This window comes from Sturnus vulgaris, chromosome 2 (genome assembly GCF_052056855.1).
Source record: "Sturnus vulgaris isolate bStuVul1 chromosome 2, bStuVul1.hap1, whole genome shotgun sequence".
Taxonomy (NCBI): Eukaryota; Metazoa; Chordata; class Aves; order Passeriformes; family Sturnidae; genus Sturnus; species Sturnus vulgaris.
Genome location: NC_142244.1, coordinates 20704822 through 20724408, shown reverse-complemented (window position 1 = coordinate 20724408; position 19587 = coordinate 20704822). Strand labels below are relative to the sequence as shown.

The 19587-nt window shown below is 52.3% G+C and overlaps 2 protein-coding genes across 9 annotated transcripts in view; one reads left to right on the top strand and one right to left on the bottom strand.

The window, feature by feature from the left end:
• Positions 1-4041: 4041 nt before the first annotated feature.
• On the bottom strand, positions 4042-9331 carry PLEKHB1 (pleckstrin homology domain containing B1). 3 transcript variants are annotated; one of them, XM_014888721.2, is made up of 7 exons: positions 9169-9331; positions 8177-8239; positions 7566-7718; positions 6672-6774; positions 5896-5935; positions 5383-5488; positions 4042-5290 (listed from the first exon to the last, which is right to left on the bottom strand). In XM_014888721.2, exons 2-7 carry the CDS (start codon positions 8211-8213, stop codon positions 5154-5156), a joined length of 576 nt encoding a protein of 191 aa, XP_014744207.1. In that variant the 5' UTR covers positions 8214-8239; positions 9169-9331; the 3' UTR covers positions 4042-5153. The 3 variants fall into 3 exon arrangements, with proteins under 3 accessions (XP_014744207.1, XP_088014891.1, XP_088014895.1); XM_088158765.1 differs by lacking the exon at positions 9169-9331 and adding an exon at positions 9077-9115; XM_088158769.1 differs by lacking the exon at positions 9169-9331 and adding an exon at positions 8605-8793.
• Positions 9332-12370: 3039 nt separating this feature from the next.
• The window catches only part of FAM168A (family with sequence similarity 168 member A), a 129111-nt gene continuing 121894 nt past the window's right edge, over positions 12371-19587 (top strand). For 2 of the 6 annotated variants that reach the window (XR_015801073.1, XM_088158695.1), the window contains exon 1: positions 12371-12550. The gene's annotated coding sequence lies outside the window, so the exon portion shown is untranslated. The remainder of the gene's footprint in view (positions 12551-19587) is intronic. The other 4 variants (XM_088158718.1, XM_088158705.1, XM_088158713.1 and 1 more) reach the window with 4 other exon arrangements.

The following is a 19587-nucleotide window of genomic DNA, read 5'->3' as shown; positions in this document are numbered from 1 at the left end:
GCTCTGGGTCTCTTCTCTCAGCACGTCCAGCGCAGGTGGGAGGTGCAGCTCCTCACGGGGGGCTGAAGTGCTGCTGCAGGAGGCTTTTGTGAGGGCAGGAAGTTTTGGGGAGCTCAGTTTCAGAGGGGAGGTGGTGCAGGGCTGTGTCTGCTGTTGCTGCGGTGTCTCTGCCATTGTTTCCAGCGCCCGAGGAGCGATGCCGGGGATGGAGCTGTGCCTTTCTGCTCCTTTCCCGCTCCTTGCAGCCAGCTGCTTCCTCCTGTCCCTTCCCAAAGGCACCTTGGGCGGCCTCACCATTGCCTCAGCTTCCCTGGGACACGGGTGCACCAAGCCCAGCTTCCCTGAGGAGGAGCCTCCTTAAGCCTCCTTCTCGCTGGAGATGGCAGCCAGGTCTGCGGGGCCGGGGAGGTGAGTAACAGATGCTCCTGGGTGAGTGACCCTTTGTTTTCCCGAAGGAGAGAATCGTGCAATCACAGCATGGTTGAGTTGGAAGGGACCTTAAAGCCTATCCAGTGCCACCCACTGCCAAGGTGGGCTTCCACTAGCCCAGGTTCCTCCAAGCCCCGTCCAACCTGGCCAGTGGAGAAGGGGATTTACCTGGATTCGGTGTGTGCCCAAACCTTGGTTTCTTGGTCAAGCTCTTCACTGTTAAAAGGACCATGAATAAATTGGTCGGATTAGGGATCAGTTATGGGGGGGAAGACGAGTTCCTGGAGAAGGTTTTTGTCACTGTGGGAAGTGACAAAAGTTCTTTCCTTATAGCTGGTGCCTCTGGAAACACCACGTTCACCTCCTCGATTCCTCGTGGCTGCTGCTGTGGGTAGCCTTGGGACTCTGACCTCTCATTGGTATCCCCATTCCCAGCTTCCCTCTGGTGAAGGGGGGGTCTGCATTGAACTGTTGTGGAGCAGGGAATGGGTGGGGGGCACCCACCAGCTCCGGAGGGTGCTCCTGGCTGCTCGCTCATGGCTGCAGTGGCTCGAGCTCCCTCTCCCAGCCCGGCTCCAAAATCCAGGAGGGAGTATCTGCCTCGGGTTGGAGAGTGCTGATGGCTTCTTTGCTCGCTGGTGGAATCAGCCCTGATTTTTCAGGCTGGAGGAGCCACAGCATCCACCTGGCAGCATCTGCAGAGCTGCTGCAGCAGCCGAGCCGTCTCCTCGCTGCGGTTCTGCTTCCAGCGCCCGAATCCTCAGCAAACCGAAGTGCAAGGGCTCTCCCTACCTGCTGCAGCAGCTCCTTTTTCCATGCTGGGCATGTCCCAGCTCTGAAGGAAGATAAATGGGGTAGGCAGGCTGCGGCACAGGTTGCCAGTGCTCCTGCAGTCGGGGAGGCAGCTGCAAACACCCGGACCTGGAGCAGCCTCTCCCTTCCATCTGTGCTGCCTCCTCCTCTGCTGTTCTCCTGCTGCCTGAGCCGGCCTTTCCAGGCTTGCTGGGCTTGGGGATTTACCAATGGAATCGTTTTTTCATCAGTTTAAGGGATTTTTCATCAACTGGAAAAATACTGATTTTATTCCCCCCCCACCCTTAACTGTTTTTCCCTTCCCCACCCTGGTCTGAGCGCATGGTCAAGTCAAACGTGGCTTTTTATAAAATATTTAGGATCCTCTTGTAGGAGCAGAATGGAGCCAGGTCGATGCTGGAAAAGCTGGGCTCGGGCGTGTTAGGAATGAAATGCCAGTGGAATTGCAGCTCTGCCCTTCCCGGGAGGATAAGGGGTAGGGAAGGTCTGGAAGCAGCTGGGTGATGATGCTCCTGCTGCCCCACAGCTCTGCCCTGCTGGCTTGGGAGGGAAGGGTGCTGTTTCCAAATCGAATTTTCCAGGCTTGCCACCTGTTTCCGAGGGTTTGGATATAAATTAGAGCTATTTGGAGTGCTCGCTGTCGGCCACCCGGAGAGCACGTCTGGAACGACGATGTTATTAAAGGCTTGATTAAAGTTATTGCTAATTAAAGCGCTGAAGTGTATCTCCCACAGCCAGTGGGTCCTCGGATACAGGGCAGGGAAGGGAGAAAATGGGATTTATCGATGGTCCCAGCACCGGTGGCTTGGCACAGACCTTTTCTGCATCTATACCAGTTTGGGAAGGGGGACTGGATGGAAATTGGAGGATTTGATCTGGCGTTTCCTGAGCTGCTTGATTTCCAGAGAAGTGGGTTTGGATCACAGTGAGGGTCATGTGGCCCCCAGCAAATGCCGTGGGATATTGTGGGATTCATTTTCCAGGAGGTTTGTGGGCACGATGGGCTTGTTAATGGCTTGTGCCTGCTCCTTACTGCGGATGCCGTTTTTCCGAGGGGCCTTGGAATTGTTCTGGGCTTTGCTCGATGTCTGGAGCTTCAGCAGCTCTCCCTGCTGGGAGAGAGGAGTGCTGCGAGTCTGCATTGGAACTGGGAATGGAGCAGGGCAGCCCTGCTCTCTGTCCCCCAGCACTCCTTGTCCCTCTGGTCCTACCCAGCACCACGAGCTCCTGGGAAGCCCCTCCTGAGTGGAGCAGACCAAGCCAGGTACTTTTGTGGGCTGTGTTTCTATTGTTTGTGCCTCCAAAATGATTTCTATAATATTTAATTACTCCCTCATTTAGCTCTCTAGTGCAGGGCCTGCCTGCCACCAGCTGTTCCCAGTGGCAGTGTGAAGATTTCCTGGGAATTGCTGCTGGAGGCACGTGCTGGTCCAGCACTGTCCTTGCCTGGATTGCTCCGTGTCCCTGGATCTCTGGGAGACCAGAACAGCAGCAGAGAAGCAGGAACAGTTTCGGGATGTTCAGGTACTGCAGGGATGAGGAGCATGGGTGTCTGAGCTGGGGAAAAGGAGCCTTTGCAGGTCAGCAGCTGGACATGGCATGGGAAGGACAGTTTCTAGGTCACGTTGCTATTGGTAACAAGTTTCCAGATCTTTCCATCTCCTGGTGCATCTCACCTGGGATTATGTACCTTGGCCGGTGAATCATAAAATGGATATTGGATTGGTAAATTAGAGTAAAATTCTTTCCTGTGAGGGTGGTGAGGCCCTGGCAAAAGTTGCTTAGAAAAGCTTCCCAATATCCCATCCATCCCTGCCCTCTGGCAGTGGGAATCCATTCCCCGTGTCCTGTCCCTCCATCCCTTGTCCCCAGTTCCTCTCCAGCTCTCCTGGAGTCCCTTTAGGCTCTGGAAGGGCTCTGAGCTCTCCCTGGAGCCTTCTCCTCTCCAGGTGAGCACCCCCAGCTCTCCCAGCCTGGCTCCATCCCTGGAACATCTCTGTGCCCTCCTCTGGACTCTCCCCAGCAGCTCCACGTCCTCGTGCTGTTGGCCCCAGGGCTGGGGCAGCTCTGCAGATGGGGTCTGGTCTGAGCACAGGGACAGAGGGGCAGAATCCCCCTCCCCTGCTGCCCACGCTGGAGTATCAGCCCGGCACATGGGGATTTTAGGATGCCAGCACACACAGCTGGGACGTGTCAGGCTGGAAATGGGGGCAGTGGCCCCGTGTGACGGGAGTTGTTCATTCCCGTGCCCAGCCCTGCAGCAGGAGTAGCCATGGGTGCTGGATCAGTGTCCCAGGAGCAGAGATGCTGGGGAGTGAGTGCTGCGGGGTCACAGGCACAAGGGATGAATGAGGATGCAGTGGGGTGTGTGGGGCTGGATCCTTCTTTTCTCCAGCCCTTGGGAGCTGGGGTTTGTGCTGGAATTAACAGAGGGACGGAGGGGCTGAATCCCTGGCTTAGAAACTGGGAGCCAGGCCTGGCTCCTGCTCTGCACGTTGAACAGAAGCAGGGATTCTCTTCAGCCACCTCGATGCCCAAAGAAGGGCTGGCAGTGCCTGGTTCTCTTGCACAGGAGCAGGGTTTTTGGGGCAGCTTTGTCCCTTTGGTCTCTTTGGGATCACTGTGCCACAGCCAGAGGCTGGAGGTGTGACCCCAGAGCTCCCAGCTGGAAGGACAGGGAGGCACAGGGGAGCTGGTGACCCCTGGGCAGCTCTTCAGGGGCACACAATCCTCTCCACCCCCGGAGGTGGCCGAGGCTGAGCATTCCCTTCTTGTCCTCACTCACCTGCAGGCCAGGGCTGGTTTTTCGTTGCCTTTATTAGACTTCAAAGAGGTTTCTTTGTATTTTTTTTTTCTCTTTCTGGGAGCGGGTGTTCAGCAGGAAGGAGGCAGGGAATGCAGGAGAGGATGAGGATGGTGTGTTGGGATATCCCAATCCCCTGATGGGCACAGGGATGAACTGACCCGGGGCTCTAAAGGCAGGAGCAGGCTGGGGTGCTGGTGTCACTGGTGGTTTTCTATTCAGCTGTGGGGTTTGTAATTCCTAAATTCTATGTCAGTCGTGGTTCCAGGATACCATCCTGGCTCTAGGGGTGACACTTGGCAGCTGTTCCTCACCTCTTCCATTGCCCAACCAAAACCCTGAGCTGCTGCTTGTCCCCTGGCCTGACCATGTGTCCTCCCATCAATCCCAAATCCCTGCTGTGAAGATCCCAGCTTGGCTGCCAGAAAGGCTCCCTGGTCCCCATGGAGAGCTACCCTTCTCCCCCTCCCAAAAATCAGGGTGAAACTGAGGATACTGTGTGTCCCTCCCACTTGGCTGGAGAGGTTGGGATTTTCCCTGGGCTCTTCTCAGCCTAGTTCCTAAGGGTTTAACTCCAGTTCCTGAGGGTTTTGCACCTTTTCTCCAACTTGGGGAAGTGGTGCGAGTTGGAAAGGGGTGGAAATCCTGCAGAGGTTTTCATCCCCCTTAATCTTTTACCCACCTCTTCAGCATCCCTGTGGTTGCCCTCATCTCAGCTCCTGCTCTGGTGCTGGAGCCTCTCCCAGAAAATGCCCTGCATTGTGGGGTTCACCCAGCCAAAAAAGATCCAGCCACTTTCCCCCAAATTAAGTCCCATTGCTCCCAAACCTGGTATTTCTGCAGCCAGCTCCCTGTGGAGATTTGGGAAGGGGAAGCTCTGCCAACAACCCCGGCAGCTGCCCGGGCACTTCTCCGATGGGGATTGGATGCTGTGGGGCTCTGGAGTGGGTTTTGGGGGGGCTCTGAAGCACTTGGGGGTTATTGAATGCAGAAGCTGGGGCTGGGAGCAGGGCGTGTGCGGGACTCTGTCCCCAGGGTGTTTTGGGTTAGGCTTCGGGGGGCTCAGGGCAGGGGAGCAGTGGGGGGCTGTGGCCCAGCCTGGTGGCCACTAAAACCAGCACGGCATCCACATGAAGGAGCCCAGGGCGGCGCCGGTGGCGGCCCCCGCCAGCAGCCCCAGCGCCATCTGGTCCCCGGAGACGCGGTAGGGATCCTCACGCACGATGACATGGGTCACCCCGGGAGCTGCAAGGGAAAACGGGCCCGCAGTGACAGGGGAACGGCCTCGGGCCACCCCCAGGGCCGGCGGGCCACCCCCAGGCCAGCGGGCCACCCACCTCCGTACTGGTGGCCGTAGTGGCCGGAGCTGATGTAGGCGGCCTGGTGCGAGTCCAGGGGCACGGTCTGGTAGTAGTCGTCGTCGTAGGGGTCGTACACGTGCACCTGGAGCAGTGGGTGGGGGGGGATTCAGGGCCCTGGGTCCCCTGGGTGGGCAATCTGAACAGTCCCAAGGGCTGGGGACAGCCTGTGCTTGTCTCCTTACCTGTGTGCCCATCACCTTGTGTCCCTGTCACTTTACTCCTGTCACCCTCCACCAGTGCACAGGGTCCCCGGGGCTCTGTCACCTGCCATCAGTGGTGGCATCCAGTCCCTCCCCACCTCCTTCCCTGTGGCTCCAGGGACTTTATTCTCTGTGCCCTGAGGCTGCACAGTGGCTGTTGGGGAGCGCCCCCAAAGCTCAGTGTCAGCCCTGGGAAGGAGCAGGGTTGGGGTAACCTCTCCTTGCCCAAATCCTGGATCCTAAATCCCATGCCAGGATGGTGTCCCTGCTCAGGGGGACAAAGCCTCACCGGGGTGGATTTAGCCTCCAGCACAGCCATCTTCCAAGCACTGCAAACAAAAAGAGAGGCATTCATTTTTGGTGGGTGATGAAGGGGTGGGAATTATCCCCTTCCTCCCCATGGGGTCAGCACTATTTAATTCCCTATTGACTAAGAGTTAATAACAGCTGAGATTGGGAATGCAGTCTCTGGGAATGGCCCTGGCTAAAATAAGGGCAGGCAGGAAAGTGACACCTAAATTTGGGGGGAAGAGCACATAATGGATGAAGTTCCACTCAGCTGAGGTCAAGCTCAGCTGATGAAGTTCTGCTTGGCCACAGCTGAACGTTTGCCACTTCTAATTTTTAATTATTTTTCTTTTTAAAAAAGCAATTTTTATAAAAGTAAATTTCTTTAAAAAAAAATCTTGGAGAAATAAATAGAAGTGGAACAGTGCTAAAAAGGACAGTTTTCCTCAAGCCAGGGAGGACTTTACATTCAGACTTTTAATTTCCAAATAGTGATGAAAACTCTTCTCCTCAGTCAGGCTAAGAGGGGATTTCTTATCCATGAGGAAATTCCCCCAACAGGAGACCAACTGCTTAAAAACAGCTGCTTTTGGCTCTGGATTATCCAGTGAGAACCCCAAATCTCCTCCTGCACTTTTTGCCCTGCAAGTGTGTTTGAGAACACGTGCTGGGGTAAGTTTAAATTGTAAGGGTGGGATGTGGTGGGAATGGGACAGGGCTCTGGTGTGGCCCGGACTCTTTCCAGTCTGGGATAATCGGCATGGAAAAGTCGCTTACACGGCGTCGTCCTCGCTCTCGGCACACAGCGTGGTCTTGGAGCCGTCCCGCAGCACCACGGTCAGCAGGCAGTCCCGGCTCCTCCCCTCGGGGGGCTGCACGTCTGGGGAAGGAAAGGATGGGGTGGGACCCAGCCTCGGCCAAGGACATGACCCGGAGTCCCTCCCCGGGCTCCAAATTCTCCCTGGCACAGGAGCTGGTGGTTTTAGTTTTGCCTCCATCTCCACGTGGAGGATGCAGTCAGGCTCTCCCAGGTTAAAAACCAACACAAGGAATGAGTTGATGGGCAGAAACCTCCACCCCCAGGGCAGAACCAAAAACCTGCTCGTGGCCACGAGGCTGAGCTGCCTTTGCTTCGAACTTGCCAGAGTGCACCCAAATTTTGTAGGAACAGGAGATGCTCATTGCTGGAGTGGGATCGTGAGCTCAGGCAAGAGCAAAACCTTAAATCCATGAGGCTCCTGTGTCTTCCCCCGTTGTGCAAGCTTGGCAGGACCCTCCGGTGAGCACAAAGCTGTGGGATTGTGCTCCCAGCACTGCTCCCAGCCCGAGAAAGGCGCTTTGTGCACAGGCCGTGGGCTGCGGGGCCCAGCCAAGCTGCTGCTTTGTTCCCCTTGTTTGTGCGAGACGTGAGCGATGAGTCAGGCCCGTGGGATCCTGTTTGTTACAAGCACAAACCAGGAGGAGAATTCCTCCTTCCTTCCTTCCTCCAGGGAAAGCAATGGCAGGGATGATGATCCAGCATGGCTGGGAACAAGGAGGGGTGGATGAGGCAGCCTGGGTTATTTTGGAGGTATGCTGGCTGTGCACAGGTGGAGCATGGTTTAGGAGGGGTACAGCCACCCGCGGGCTGGGGTTGGGAATGCAGGGCTCGGGAGCAGGGGCTCGGCTCACCTTTGCACTCGCGGCCAATCCGCACGTCCCGGCAGCTGTACTTGATGTGGATCCGGCCGTCCATGTCCCGCTGCGTCTCGTCGTGGTAGTAAACCAGGCTGCCGTCCAGATAGAGGACAAACCAGTTCCTCTTCCAGCGGCGCAGGATGGAGCCTGCTGGGACAGGGAGCAGGTGAAGGACCCCAGCGAGCCCAGTGGGACTCACAGCACGCTCACAAGACCCGACCTCATCCCCCAAACTTGGATCCCTCCAGCTCCTGTGCGCCGCTGCATCCCACAGGACACCTGTGCTTGGAGCAAGCATCCAGGGCAGCGTGACCAGGTGGCTTTAAATGGGAAAAGGCTGCCAAAAAAGCCATCAGGCCGTTGGGTGCTGCCCTGCCGAGCGCACGGGAGCGGATCCAGCCCCGGACATGGAGCCGTGAGTGTTTTCATAGCAGGCAGCCCCTCTCTCCGCTTACGTAAATCCGCCACAATCTCCCTGCTGCCCTGGATTACCCGCCCAGGTCGGGGCTCCTTGTGTCCCCCCGCACCCCACCACTTCTTCCCAGCAACCCTCTCTGGGTTTTTTGGGGGGCTCCCAACCCGGAAAGCTGGAGAGTGGCACTTACTCTGCCGCCAAAGCCAACCGCTCTTCACCAGCGCCATGGCTGCTGCAGGGTTCGGCGGATCTGCTGCGATGGGAAGAATGGTGGGGTTAAAATAGCAGCTCCTGCCTCGCCTCCGGCTCTGCCCATGGCTCCCACCTCCCCACAGCCTCCGGGGGAAAAGCGGGATGGAGATTCACCCTTGTTGCTCCTGGTATTTTGGGGGGATGAGCTCAGTGCCCGGGTTAATCGGGGTTAGCCAGACGCGGGATTTCGTCATCTGGGAAACAGCGCGAAGGAGGCACCCCAGCCACCTTCCTTTCTGCTTTAATCTCATTGGGATTTAGGGATTATCGTCCCGTGGAGGTACGTGGAGAAATCCGGGCCACTGTATGAAAGCGGGCAGTGCCTTCCCACAGCCCCAGTAACTTTCCATGCTAAATGACACCTACACTTGTTTATTTTCCCTGCCTGGGTGGAAATTAGTCCTTAATAAGGCCATGAAGTCATCGCTCCCCAGGTCCCCGAGCAGAGCCAACACCCCAGGGACAGGCAGGAGCAGCTCCCTGGCCACAGCCCCCCTATCCACTCATCAGCTGGGAATCCCAGCTCCCAGTGCTAGGCACCCTGGGATGGCCTCCAGGATCTCCCACCATCGCCGGGGGCACGGCGAGGCACAAACATCCCCCCAGTATCTCTGTGCCTGCGTTACCGAGTGCCTGAATCCCCGAGTATCCAGGTCCCCATGGAGTTTGCAGTCCCGGTACCATCACCCCGTACTGCCCTATCCCCGGGAAACTGCGCAGCCCGTGGACACCCCTATCCCCTGGCACCCCCAGGTCCCCCCGTCCCTCTGCTCCGCTCACAATCCCTCGGTACCCACATCTGGTGGCACCGTTTCTGCCCCCCTCAGGAGCCCCGCACCTCCGAGTACCGTCCCCTCCCGCAGTGTCCGTGCCCCGCTGCCCCATCCCCGGCGCCCCCCGGCCCCCGCAGCCGCCCCGCGCATCCCTCACCGGGCGGAGGCGGCGGTGCCCGCTGCGGGATGCGCTGCGCTCCGCTCCCGCCGCCCGGCTCTGCCCGCCCGCGCGGCTCGCCGGGAGCTGTAGTCCGGCACCAGCATCCCCGAGTGCCGGACAAAGGAAAAACCCCGCTTCCAGGAGCTTTATCCCCAAAAAGATGCTGCCCGGCGCCTGCGCGGCGGGAATGCTGCCGGGCTGGTGCGGCCGGGGGTGCCCGTGGCTGGTCCAGCCGCTCCGATCCTCGCCTTCTCCTCAAATCCTCCCTTTCCTCCGGATCCGGAGCACATCCAGCAGTGTGGGTCCGGACAGCATCCCGAATTTGGAGACCCAGGGCGAGGAGTTGCTGCTCCCGAGGCGATGCTTGGGGGATGCAGGATTTTCCTGCGGTGCTGGGAGTGGGTCTGAGGAGGTGTTTTATGCCAAAAAACAGAGATCAGGAACAAGTCAAGTTTTAAGCACCGAAGTGCTCGTCTGAGATAAGTTTCCAAGTGGAGGGAGCAATCCTCTGGATAAAAATCAATGCCTGTCCTGGGCTCTGGGACATGAGGTTGGATTATGTGGGGAAGTCAAGACACAAGTCCTGGCTGGGCTGTTAATAAAAGATGTTTATTGAGCACATGACAATGGTTAATATTAAAAAAATTCTATTCCAGCACGTTTTTCAATGTGGAGCCCTTTTCCCTCCTTTTCCTCCAGCGCTGGCTTTTCTGTGACAAACAGCAGAAGGAATTAAATTGATCCAGCAGCCTGCTGGATGATCCCGAAGGAGTAAAATGGGAATCACCCCCTCTGCCAGGCCATGCCTTGTGCATAACCAGTGCTGGTTATGGGGCTGCAAAACCTCCTGGTGGTGCTGAATGTTCCTCAAATCAGGGAAATGATTTGGAAATCCGGCTGGGGCCAGAGACTTTGTCCTGCAATGAATCAGGAAACAAGTTCCCTTAGGAAGGGATTTGGGCTGAAATTAGGATTTATTTTTCCACTGGTATTGGGCTGCCTCTCCACACAGACACACGTCAATTTGGGATTAATTGTTCTCAAAACTCTTCCGTTGTGGTTTTCCTCTTGGGGAGGAAATGGTGCTGTTGTGGGATTTGGAGGGCTTGGTCTATTAATTTTTTTTGTAATCTGGGGTGGGGCTGTTTTATGTTAAATAGGATAAATTCGGGGCATGCTGGGTGGAAATGGTGACCCAAAGAGCCAGGACATTATTTCCAGCCAGGAAAAGGAGAGGATGCCATGTGGGAACACCAAATCCTGGATTTCCTTCCCGTTTTCCATAGCAATTAGGTGCTGCTTAATAAAAATCTATGAAGTTCACTGCCTCCAGTTTATTTTTCCTCCAGCTCTGCTTGCAGTGATGCTGGTGGGGATCTCCCCCATCCCAGCCACAGCCTTGGGTTTTGGGTAGGAAACAAAGGAATTTTGGAACTCTTGCCACATCTCAGGAAATCTGTGTCTTCCACAGGGGGTCTCCCCAGATTTTCTTTCACAGATTTCGCTTCTGTGGAGTCAGAAGCTCTAGAGCTGAACCTGGGGACAGCTGTAGGTGTCACCTGTTATTCCTGGTTAAATACCCCCCAAATCCCTCTGGATGCTCCTTTTCCTGTAGCTGTGTCCCATAGGTGCTGCTGGAATCCTGCAGGAGAAAGGAATATTCCCTCTGGCACATTTGTCATCCCCTCCACACCCTCGCTGCACATCCCAGGGGTGGAAAACAGGCCCTTGTTACCCCCCATCCTGATTCCCAAGGGAGGTGTTCCACATCCCCGGCTCAGGAAACACAATTTACAGCATCAATCTCCACCAGAAAAAATCAGCAAAACACGTTGTGAGAAGCAAAGTTTACTCTTTAAAAATTTTAAAGGTTTAATAAGGGATAAAAGGAGGATTTTTAGTGCTGGGGTGATTGACCAACTGCTAGAAGAGCACTGTGAATTATAACAACTCTTCTTATACACTTTGTCATTGCATACCACTGAATATTATACATATTTTTTAGTTTACATGTTTTGAAAATTTTTTCTTAGTCTGACCTCTGACTTCATCTTCTTAGAGTACGTGTTACAATGCAGATGTGATTTTGAAAGTCTTGTATTTTGTTTTTTTACAAGGCTTCTTGGTCTGTGGTTTAACACTGGCAGCTGAAGGGTTACTGGTAAATTTTTTCTTGTGCTTTCTCGGTGTTATTTGTTTGGTTCTTTTCAATGTTATCTTATACAGACGTTCTAGCTATTTCTACAAGAACTTTTAATCAACATTAACTATTTTACTGTTGCCAGTTAGTTACAAAAATAAAGGCATCAGTTATTATTTCACAGCTACAATTATTTCTTCAAAAGCTGATGTTATAATACACAGCATATAGGTTTAATATTTTGTGAAAGCCTAAACTATAATGCATTTATCACACTGAGATATACAATCTACACAAGAATTAGGGTATTAACCATAAAAAGCTGACAAATTATACTATGTCAAAAGAGACTACAAACTGTACTATACAAAAACTGTATTTTGATATAGTACATAATGTAAAGTATATAGTATATATACGTATATATTTGTAGTTTTATAGTACAAAAGCTAATAATAGCAAAGGACAACAACTACATAGTTACTTATAACAACATGGAACAGCAACCAGTGTTGTGAAGGATGTGGGGTGGGGGGAGTGCCCTGCTGGTGTGGAGACCCCCAGGAATTCCCCATCTCTTCCCAAATCCTGCCCTGCCGCCCCGGACAGGGTGAGGGGCAGTTTTGGGTGCGAGGAGCAGGACGGGGCACAGTCCCAAAGGGCAAGGCCGGGCCCCGCGGCTCCCCGCTCCCCTCCTGCTACCGGCCCGCGGCCCTGCGCCCGCCAGGCGACCCGGGAAAGGTCTCCCGAAGCCGGGGTCAGCTCCTGGATGGCCGTGGAGCCCCACCTGGCACATCCCGGTGGGATTCCAGTCGCGGCCTTCTCCCTCCCATCAGCCTTCGCGGACTTCAGCTCCCGTCATGCCTTGCAGAACTACAACTCCCGCCATGCTCGGCGGCCCTACCCCCTGCCCTACTACACCTCCCAGCACGCCCCGCGTCTGTCCGGGCCCTGTCGCCTTATGTTCTTCCCCCGCCTGCCTCCCAGACTGTACTACCCATGACCCCTCGCGCGGGGCGGCCAGCGGCGAGCCACGGCGGTGGCGCGCGAGCTCTGCCGGGAGTTGTAGTCCCCGCAGCGACGGCGGCAGTAACGGTCCCGCTGGTGGTACTGCCCCCCCTACCCCCCCCATTCCCGGCTGGCGGCTGCGGGAGCAGCGGGAAGAGGAGGAGGAGAAGGAGAAGGAGAGGGAGAGCTGCTGTACCGGCACAGGGGCCGCCGCCGCCCGAGCAGCCGCAGGTAAGAGGAGGGGAAGGGAACGGGGGACACCCGCGGGTGACAGCGGCGGGAAAGGGGTGGCGGCGTGGGGGCACCGCGGTGATGGAGGGGGGCGGCCGGGGGCTGACCCCGAGCCGCGGAGCGCACAGAGACGGAGGGAAGGGGCGGCGGAGGAGCATCCCCTCTGCCCCGGCGGGGAGAGCGGAGCCCTGGGGCGGGGGGACCCCGGCAGAGCCCGTGTCCGCACGGAGCCTGCTGTCCCTGTGTCCCCTCGGAGCCTCTTCTCCCGGGGGCTCTGTCCCTGTGTCCCCTCGGAGCCTCTTCTCCCGGGGAACCAGCCGTGTGTCCCCCCTGTCACAGACCCTGTCCCCCGGGGGCTGTTGTCGCCTGGAGCCCGCTGTGTGTCCCCCCCAGTGCAGCCTGTTGTCCCCGCACCGGCTATCCCCCCCAAATCTGCTGTCCCCAAATCTGCTGTCCCTCCTTCTCTGGAGCTGTTCCTCCTTCCCAGGCTCACCTGAACCCTTGGCCAGAAGGGATGGGATGCCCGGGCTGGGGGTGCCCCCCCAGAGATGGGCGAACCCCCCCCCAAATATCCCGAGGGGCACGTGGAGGTGCCGGCAATATTGACGAGCCCGCCGGCAACTCCGTGCGCCGGGAAGGGCCGGGCTGAGCCTGTCCCGCAGCCCTCCTGGGGGGTAAAATGCTTTTTAAATGCTTATAAAATGGTTATAAAATGGTTAAAGGGGTTGCTGAGCCGGGGGATGCCGGCGCGCAGCATCCACAGGAATGAAAGCAGGGACGTCCAGGTTGGGAAATGCAAGGCGGTGTTAAGATTTTCCGCCTGGATAAAATGCGTATTCCGGTGGTTTTCATGAAAATGTGGATATTTTCCCCTTCTCTCTCTTTTTTTTTGTATTTTTAAAATTTCCTTTTAGCGATGATTGCTTGCATGCTCTGTTGTTGGCATTGTGGTGTTCAGGGCAGCGAAGTCCATCGCTATATTGTGGGTGAATAATGCCAAAAAGGAGCTTGGTTTCAGTCCTTTATAGAAAGCAGAGGAGCTGGGAAGTATGGAAATGAAATAAATATTCATTAGCAGGAAGAGATTTTCTACCGGGTTGGGTTTTGGGGGCATTTTTTCCCCCCACTGCACATCGTGATGAGCTTTCAGGTTATGGTGTGTATTTCCATAGGCTGAATTTTATTTATTTGGTGCTCATTATTGTCAAGTGCAGAAAAATGAGCAGGTTGAGGGTATTTTTTTTCCCTTCTCTTGGACAAAGACGTTGTGCTAAGCAGAAAGAAACCCCAGAAAGATGCTATTTCTGTTTTAATCGAAATATGATTTAAGATGCAGTGGTGTCTTTATTTTTGCTGTTAAATAGGGATGGAGGAAGTCAGAGCCTTTTTTTTTTTTTTTGTCTGTGTGTGTGTGTTTTTTTTAAAGGAATGTGAATGATGGAAACATCTTTAGGGAAACATTTTGCTGGACTTGATTGCATCAACTGCATTATTTCATAAAATGTGAGCTGTGAAGTGGTTGTTGATTAGAACTCAAATTGAGGAGCGATGTTGAGCAATGTAAAGAAAAAGGAAATTAGTATGAAGAGGCCAAATGCTTATTTTCTTTTTTTTTCAGTTCTTTCAGTTTCTGGATTTTAACTGTTTCGTGGGTTCTCTTGACCTTTGTAGTTGAGTCTATTTCAAAAAACCCCCAAACAATAACTATGATCCGTGTATTTATTCTTGTTATACATACATAGTTATTAAATGGAATTATATCAGCCAGCATTGTGTATTTTGCATTACATTTATATTAAATCTGATTAACTTTTGTTCTCTAAGTTGCAAATACCAACTTATCCTGTTTAGCATCCCAACTTTTTATTTACCAAAGCAAATGTTGGTGTTTTTTAGAAGGAATATTTCTCTCCCAAAAAGTGCTTTATTTTAGGGAATGTGGGGTAAGTGTTATGGATATTATTGTCCAGTTCTGGGGGGTTTGGGGTATATTCTTCAGCTAATTAAAATTCCTGGCTCTCAGCAAAGACACACTTTTTTGGACAGGTAGATATATATCCTCTGGAACAAAGGGAGCAAAATGTGTTTGGAGTTTGTTCAGAAAATATTCCCTGGAGTGAGAAACCTAAATTGCAAAAAAATTTATGTGGAATAACTGGGATGCAGTCATTTGGGGAGAACATTTGTGGAGATGCTTTTGGTTGATCCTCATCTGTCAAACTCCACGGTGAGCCTGCATTGCAGTAGGTGAGCTACCCAGGGGGTTTTAAAATCTGCAGTTCAGATTTCCTGGTCCCCACGATCCGTAACCCACGGCAGGGCTAAGGGGGAGGAACGGGGCAGGGAGGGGATGCTGCTCCTGAAAAATCATTTCTTAGGAGAGTGGGAATGCTTTGGAGCAGCAGTTCTTTGAAAGGCCTTCAGCACCTGCCCTGAAAGCATAATTAAAATGATAATTGGACTGGGGCTAAATTGAATTGTGCTTGGACACGGAGGCGCAGACTTCAGGCGGGGAGGTGCGTGTGCAATCCAGGGCAGTGCCCGCTTTTGGGAAGTTCTCCAACGCGTGGGATTGGCACTGCTCTCCCTTTCGGGGAAGTGGGACATTCATTCACCCGTGCTGTGAGAGCTGTGGTGTGAACGAGCAGAGTTCCACCTGGCTGGGAATCCAGATGTTGCGCAGCTGCCAGACCTTGCTCCTCAGGTAGTCGGGACCCAGCGTGCTTCCAGCCAGGAGCTCCGAGCGCATTCCCGGCTCTCCGCAAAGCAGCTGTGGGGGCTGTCAGAAGGGAAACACAACTTTTATATCTTCCTCTGTGAGCTCTCTCCTGCCTTCAGCGCAGGTTCTGATCTTCGTTTGTCTTCCAGCCCTGCCTCTGGGGCCCGATGGTATCTGCAGAGGCCCCCGGTTTCCCTTTCCGCAGCACAAGTGCTCCCTGTACTTTCTGTTTCCTCCGCAATTCCTCAAGTCTCTCCATGTGCCATTCCTCTCCCTGCTCCTGTCCCGACTTAGCTCCCTCCTGCCCGTGCCCTGATCTTCCTCATCAGCCGGGCTCACTTTTGCTGCTTAAAATCCATCAGTTCTCGTGTTCAGTCCGTAGGAATATCCGAAATCCGGCTCCTGTTGTACTCTGTAGTATTTTCTTTTTGCTGATTCCAAATTCCAATCCCTTGGTCCCTTTGGATGCTGCTGGGTTCTCATGCTGTGCATCCCTTCAGTGAACAGAAGATTCGTGTTTCAGTGACAAAAAATAAAATCCACCGGTCTGGTTTTTTTTACCTGTTGATGGTCTTTTAAATCTCTGAATTAAAAAGTACTGATTCTCAATCTGTCACTGTTTAAAACTGGGAATAAATTTTCAGGAATCATTTCCACGTCCTCAAATACCAGTCGGACAGACGGAGTTCTCCAGAGCTGTTTAAATTGTATCATCTTCCTGTTCCTTCTACTCAACTGAATCACTTTGTTCCTATTTTTGTATCAAAAACATTGATATCCCTAAACACCAGGGAAGAATGGCAGTGGCAGGGCTATGTTTATTTATGCAAATTCATGGAATCCCAGAAGGATTTGGGTTGGGAGGGACCTTGAAGCCCATCCAGTCCCACCCCTGCCATGGGCAGGGACACCTCCCACTGTCCCAGGCTGCTCCCAGCCCCAATGTCCAGCCTGGCCTTGGACACTGCCAGGGATCCAGGGGCAGCCACAGCTGCTCTGGGCACCCTGTGCCAGGGCCTGCCACCCTCCCAGGGGGGAACTTTTTCCCAGTAAAATTTGCATAAACCTGATTTTTTTTGAGAAAGTAAGGATGTGATTGCACTTCCTACCTGCCTATCTGAGCAGAGAATGAAATCAATGCAAAAACAAGTCTATGATCTGTATTTTGTATTATGCTCTGATTTATCAGTGCTTTGTTAGGTGGGTAATCTCGAGGTGGGATTTTATGTTTGTTTTTTATCTTGAACGGGAAGCAACAGTTGGGAATTTCCAGGATTTTCTCTTGCTGAGGGCAGGTGTGCAATGGGCGTCTGAAGCAGGAATCCCAGACCCTTAATTAAGATCCCAGGCAGCAAAGATCCAGATTTTAAGGCATATCCAGCATTTGCAGTTCTGAAATTCGTGGAAGCTCTTTCTTTTTAAAGAACCATGTAGGGAATGAGCCTCTGTTGATGAGGACAGAGACACACACAGATTTTTTAGAGTGTGAGTGGGACTTGGATAATTTTTCCAGAGCTCCTCTGGGTTTTGTTTACTATGGATGTGCTGAAAACCCTGAGCAGTGCACAGGAATTTCAAGTGACTCTGCTTTCTGGGAGGAAAAAACATGGGCCTGCTGACACTCCCCAGCAAACCATCTAGGAGATTATCGTCATAGGATTTATAAAAGCTGAAAAAAAAAAAAATCCACATTCCCCTCCTCTGGTGTGTATTTGCTTGTGCTTTACCCTGTCTCTCCTTGGTTGAAACAGTCACGTGGGAAGCTGGAGAGTGGAAAAATGAAAAGTCAGAGCAGAAAACTGGGGTTTAGCGTGGCCTTGGCACAATAACTTTCTCAATAGGAAGATTAAAACTGAAGTGTATTTGTAGGCTGGTCGTTTTTGCCTTCCTTGTCTCAGCAAGGGTTAGAGATTTGGGAGGATTATTGGAGACAAGCTTAGAGTATTTTATGAGAGGAAAAGTACTAAACTGGCAAAAAAAAAAATAGATGCCATCATGCCTGCTAGGCATGTCTAATTCTTTGATAAAATGGATAAAGATTGCAGGCTGCAGCAAAAGTTAAAATAGACCATAACATCTTGGGGTCTGCAGGGTTTTTCCTTCTAATTTGCTGTAGAACTTAATAAAAAAGATTTGCCTCTTTTGTGGCACCAGGCTCTTTATCTGCCACAAATTAAAGCCTAGTGCTTGGGCTTCTGCTTTATCTGCTGTTAGATACCAGCTCCCTAAATTTGATAATGAGAGGGTTTTAGCATTCTGAGTTTGGAAATACATCCCAAATGAAGACTGGTGAGAAGTTGTGAGTGTGGTCTCCTTTTCCTCCATTTTCCATTCAGTTCTTTGTACTTGGATTTATAGGCAATAATAACTCACTTTTTAATGGACGAGGGGATTTTTGTGGTTATTTTAAACAAGGTCCCAAGAGTCCTCACAGTGCCATGGGCAGGGGTGGAGTCCCCATGCGGGGACAGGTTGAAAAGCCAGGTGGATGTGGCACTTGGGGACATGTGTTGGTGTGGCCTTGGCAGTGCTGGGGGACTCCATGATCCTTGAGGTCTTTTCCACTCGTAACAATTCCATGATTCTGCCTTTTCCTGCCAATTTGATGGATGAAGTAGAATCACTCACTGCAGTTCCTGCTGACATTTTACCCAGGTTAATTGTCATGCCTGTATGGACAGACAGGTTCTAGGGGCTTTTCTCCCTACTGAAAAGTATTTTGTATGAAGCTTGTGAGCATTTAAAATGCAATTACTTTGGAATAGGTCCCTGTATAAACATTTCCTTCTGTGGTAGTTTATTCTACAAATCATTTTCTTGGGTTTTCTGTGTATGGTGTCACTTAATGAGACTTTTAATGGCTTTTACAAAATGATGACATTCCACATATTTTCTAGTTTGCTCTTGACTTGACTTACATTCACAAGTTTTCAAGCCTTAAAATGCAGTGCCATAAACTGGAGATCTGGGTTCTTTCTCTTTACTGTAGCATCCAAATCCCAGCTGTTGAACTTTCTTGGATAGCTGAGTCTTTAAATATGGATTTGAGAGCTCAAGAAAGTATTTCTTTGTGTAAGAATTTCTTGACCAAATTTAAATGTGAGCCCTTGGAAAAGCAAACACAGTGGAACAGCCCAGGAGCATCTTGCCCACGTGGTTTTGCTTTCCAGGGAAGCTGTGCTGCTGCTGGAGCAGATAGCAGGGACAGAATGGGCTCCTGGGTGATTCCAGGAAGTGTGGAACATCCCCACCAAGCGTGGCAGAGCTGGGCATGGAGAGAAGGAACAAATTTTTACAGTGTGGGTGGTAAAACACTGGCACAGCTGATTGCCCAGGGGGTGGTGGCTGCCTCATCCCTGCCAGTGTCCAAGGTGTCATTTCAATTAGTGTCTGACTATTGCTCCCAAAAGCCAATTCTTGTCTCAACATCCTTCAACACCCAATAACTTTTCTCTTTGAAGGGAATTCTTAAATCCACAACCGAGTGGTCCAGCTAAACTGACGGCATTGCCTGAGAAGTGTTGGGCAGGTTCCATTTGAGGGGCTCTGCCTTTCCCATTTTGTTCCCTAGGTTCCAGGTCGACCTCTGGGATGGTTCTGGGCTTTGGATGAAGCCCAGCAGAACCCCAGTGCAGCTCACTTTGCTGGTGATTTTCCACGGGTGGCTGCTTTCAGTCACCTGTGTGTCAGCCAACTCTGAATCTGCTCAGCTGCTTTGTTGACACGTACAGTGGTAATTTTTTAATTGGGATGTCATCCTCAAAAGATTGCCTGTTGCATTGCAGCACTTACCTTTATCACCACGGATCTCCTCAGAGGATGAAGTCAGCTTTGCTTGACAAGGCCTATTTTCCATAACATTGACTGTCATTAATTTCACTCCTGTTCTTTTTAAGTCCAGATCGAGTCTGATTCAGTTTTCCCTTGTTTTGTCCAGAGCTCACGCCTGGCAAATGGATTGCTGTTTACTTGAGTCATTTTGCCTTTTTCCTGATGTAGTTGTGGTAGAAATGTTTGTCTTCCAAATTTTCTCCTGCGTTCTGAAAAATATTGCAAATGAGCCCATGGGGTCTCTGAAGTAGTGGAGTCTTGGAGGACTCTGTGATTAAACATCCTGGGCTTCTGGTGCATCATTCCATACTGAAATGCAGAGCTGGTAGAGACCTTGGGAGACTTTCCAGTCCATTCACCTCCTCGAGGCAAGTTCAAGTGTCCCTAGAGCATCCTTAACGAATGTGTTTCTACTTTTTCCTTAAAATCTTCCAGTCTCAGAGGTGCCAGCCTGCTCAGGAAGCTGGCAGTGAGTGCTTAACCAATT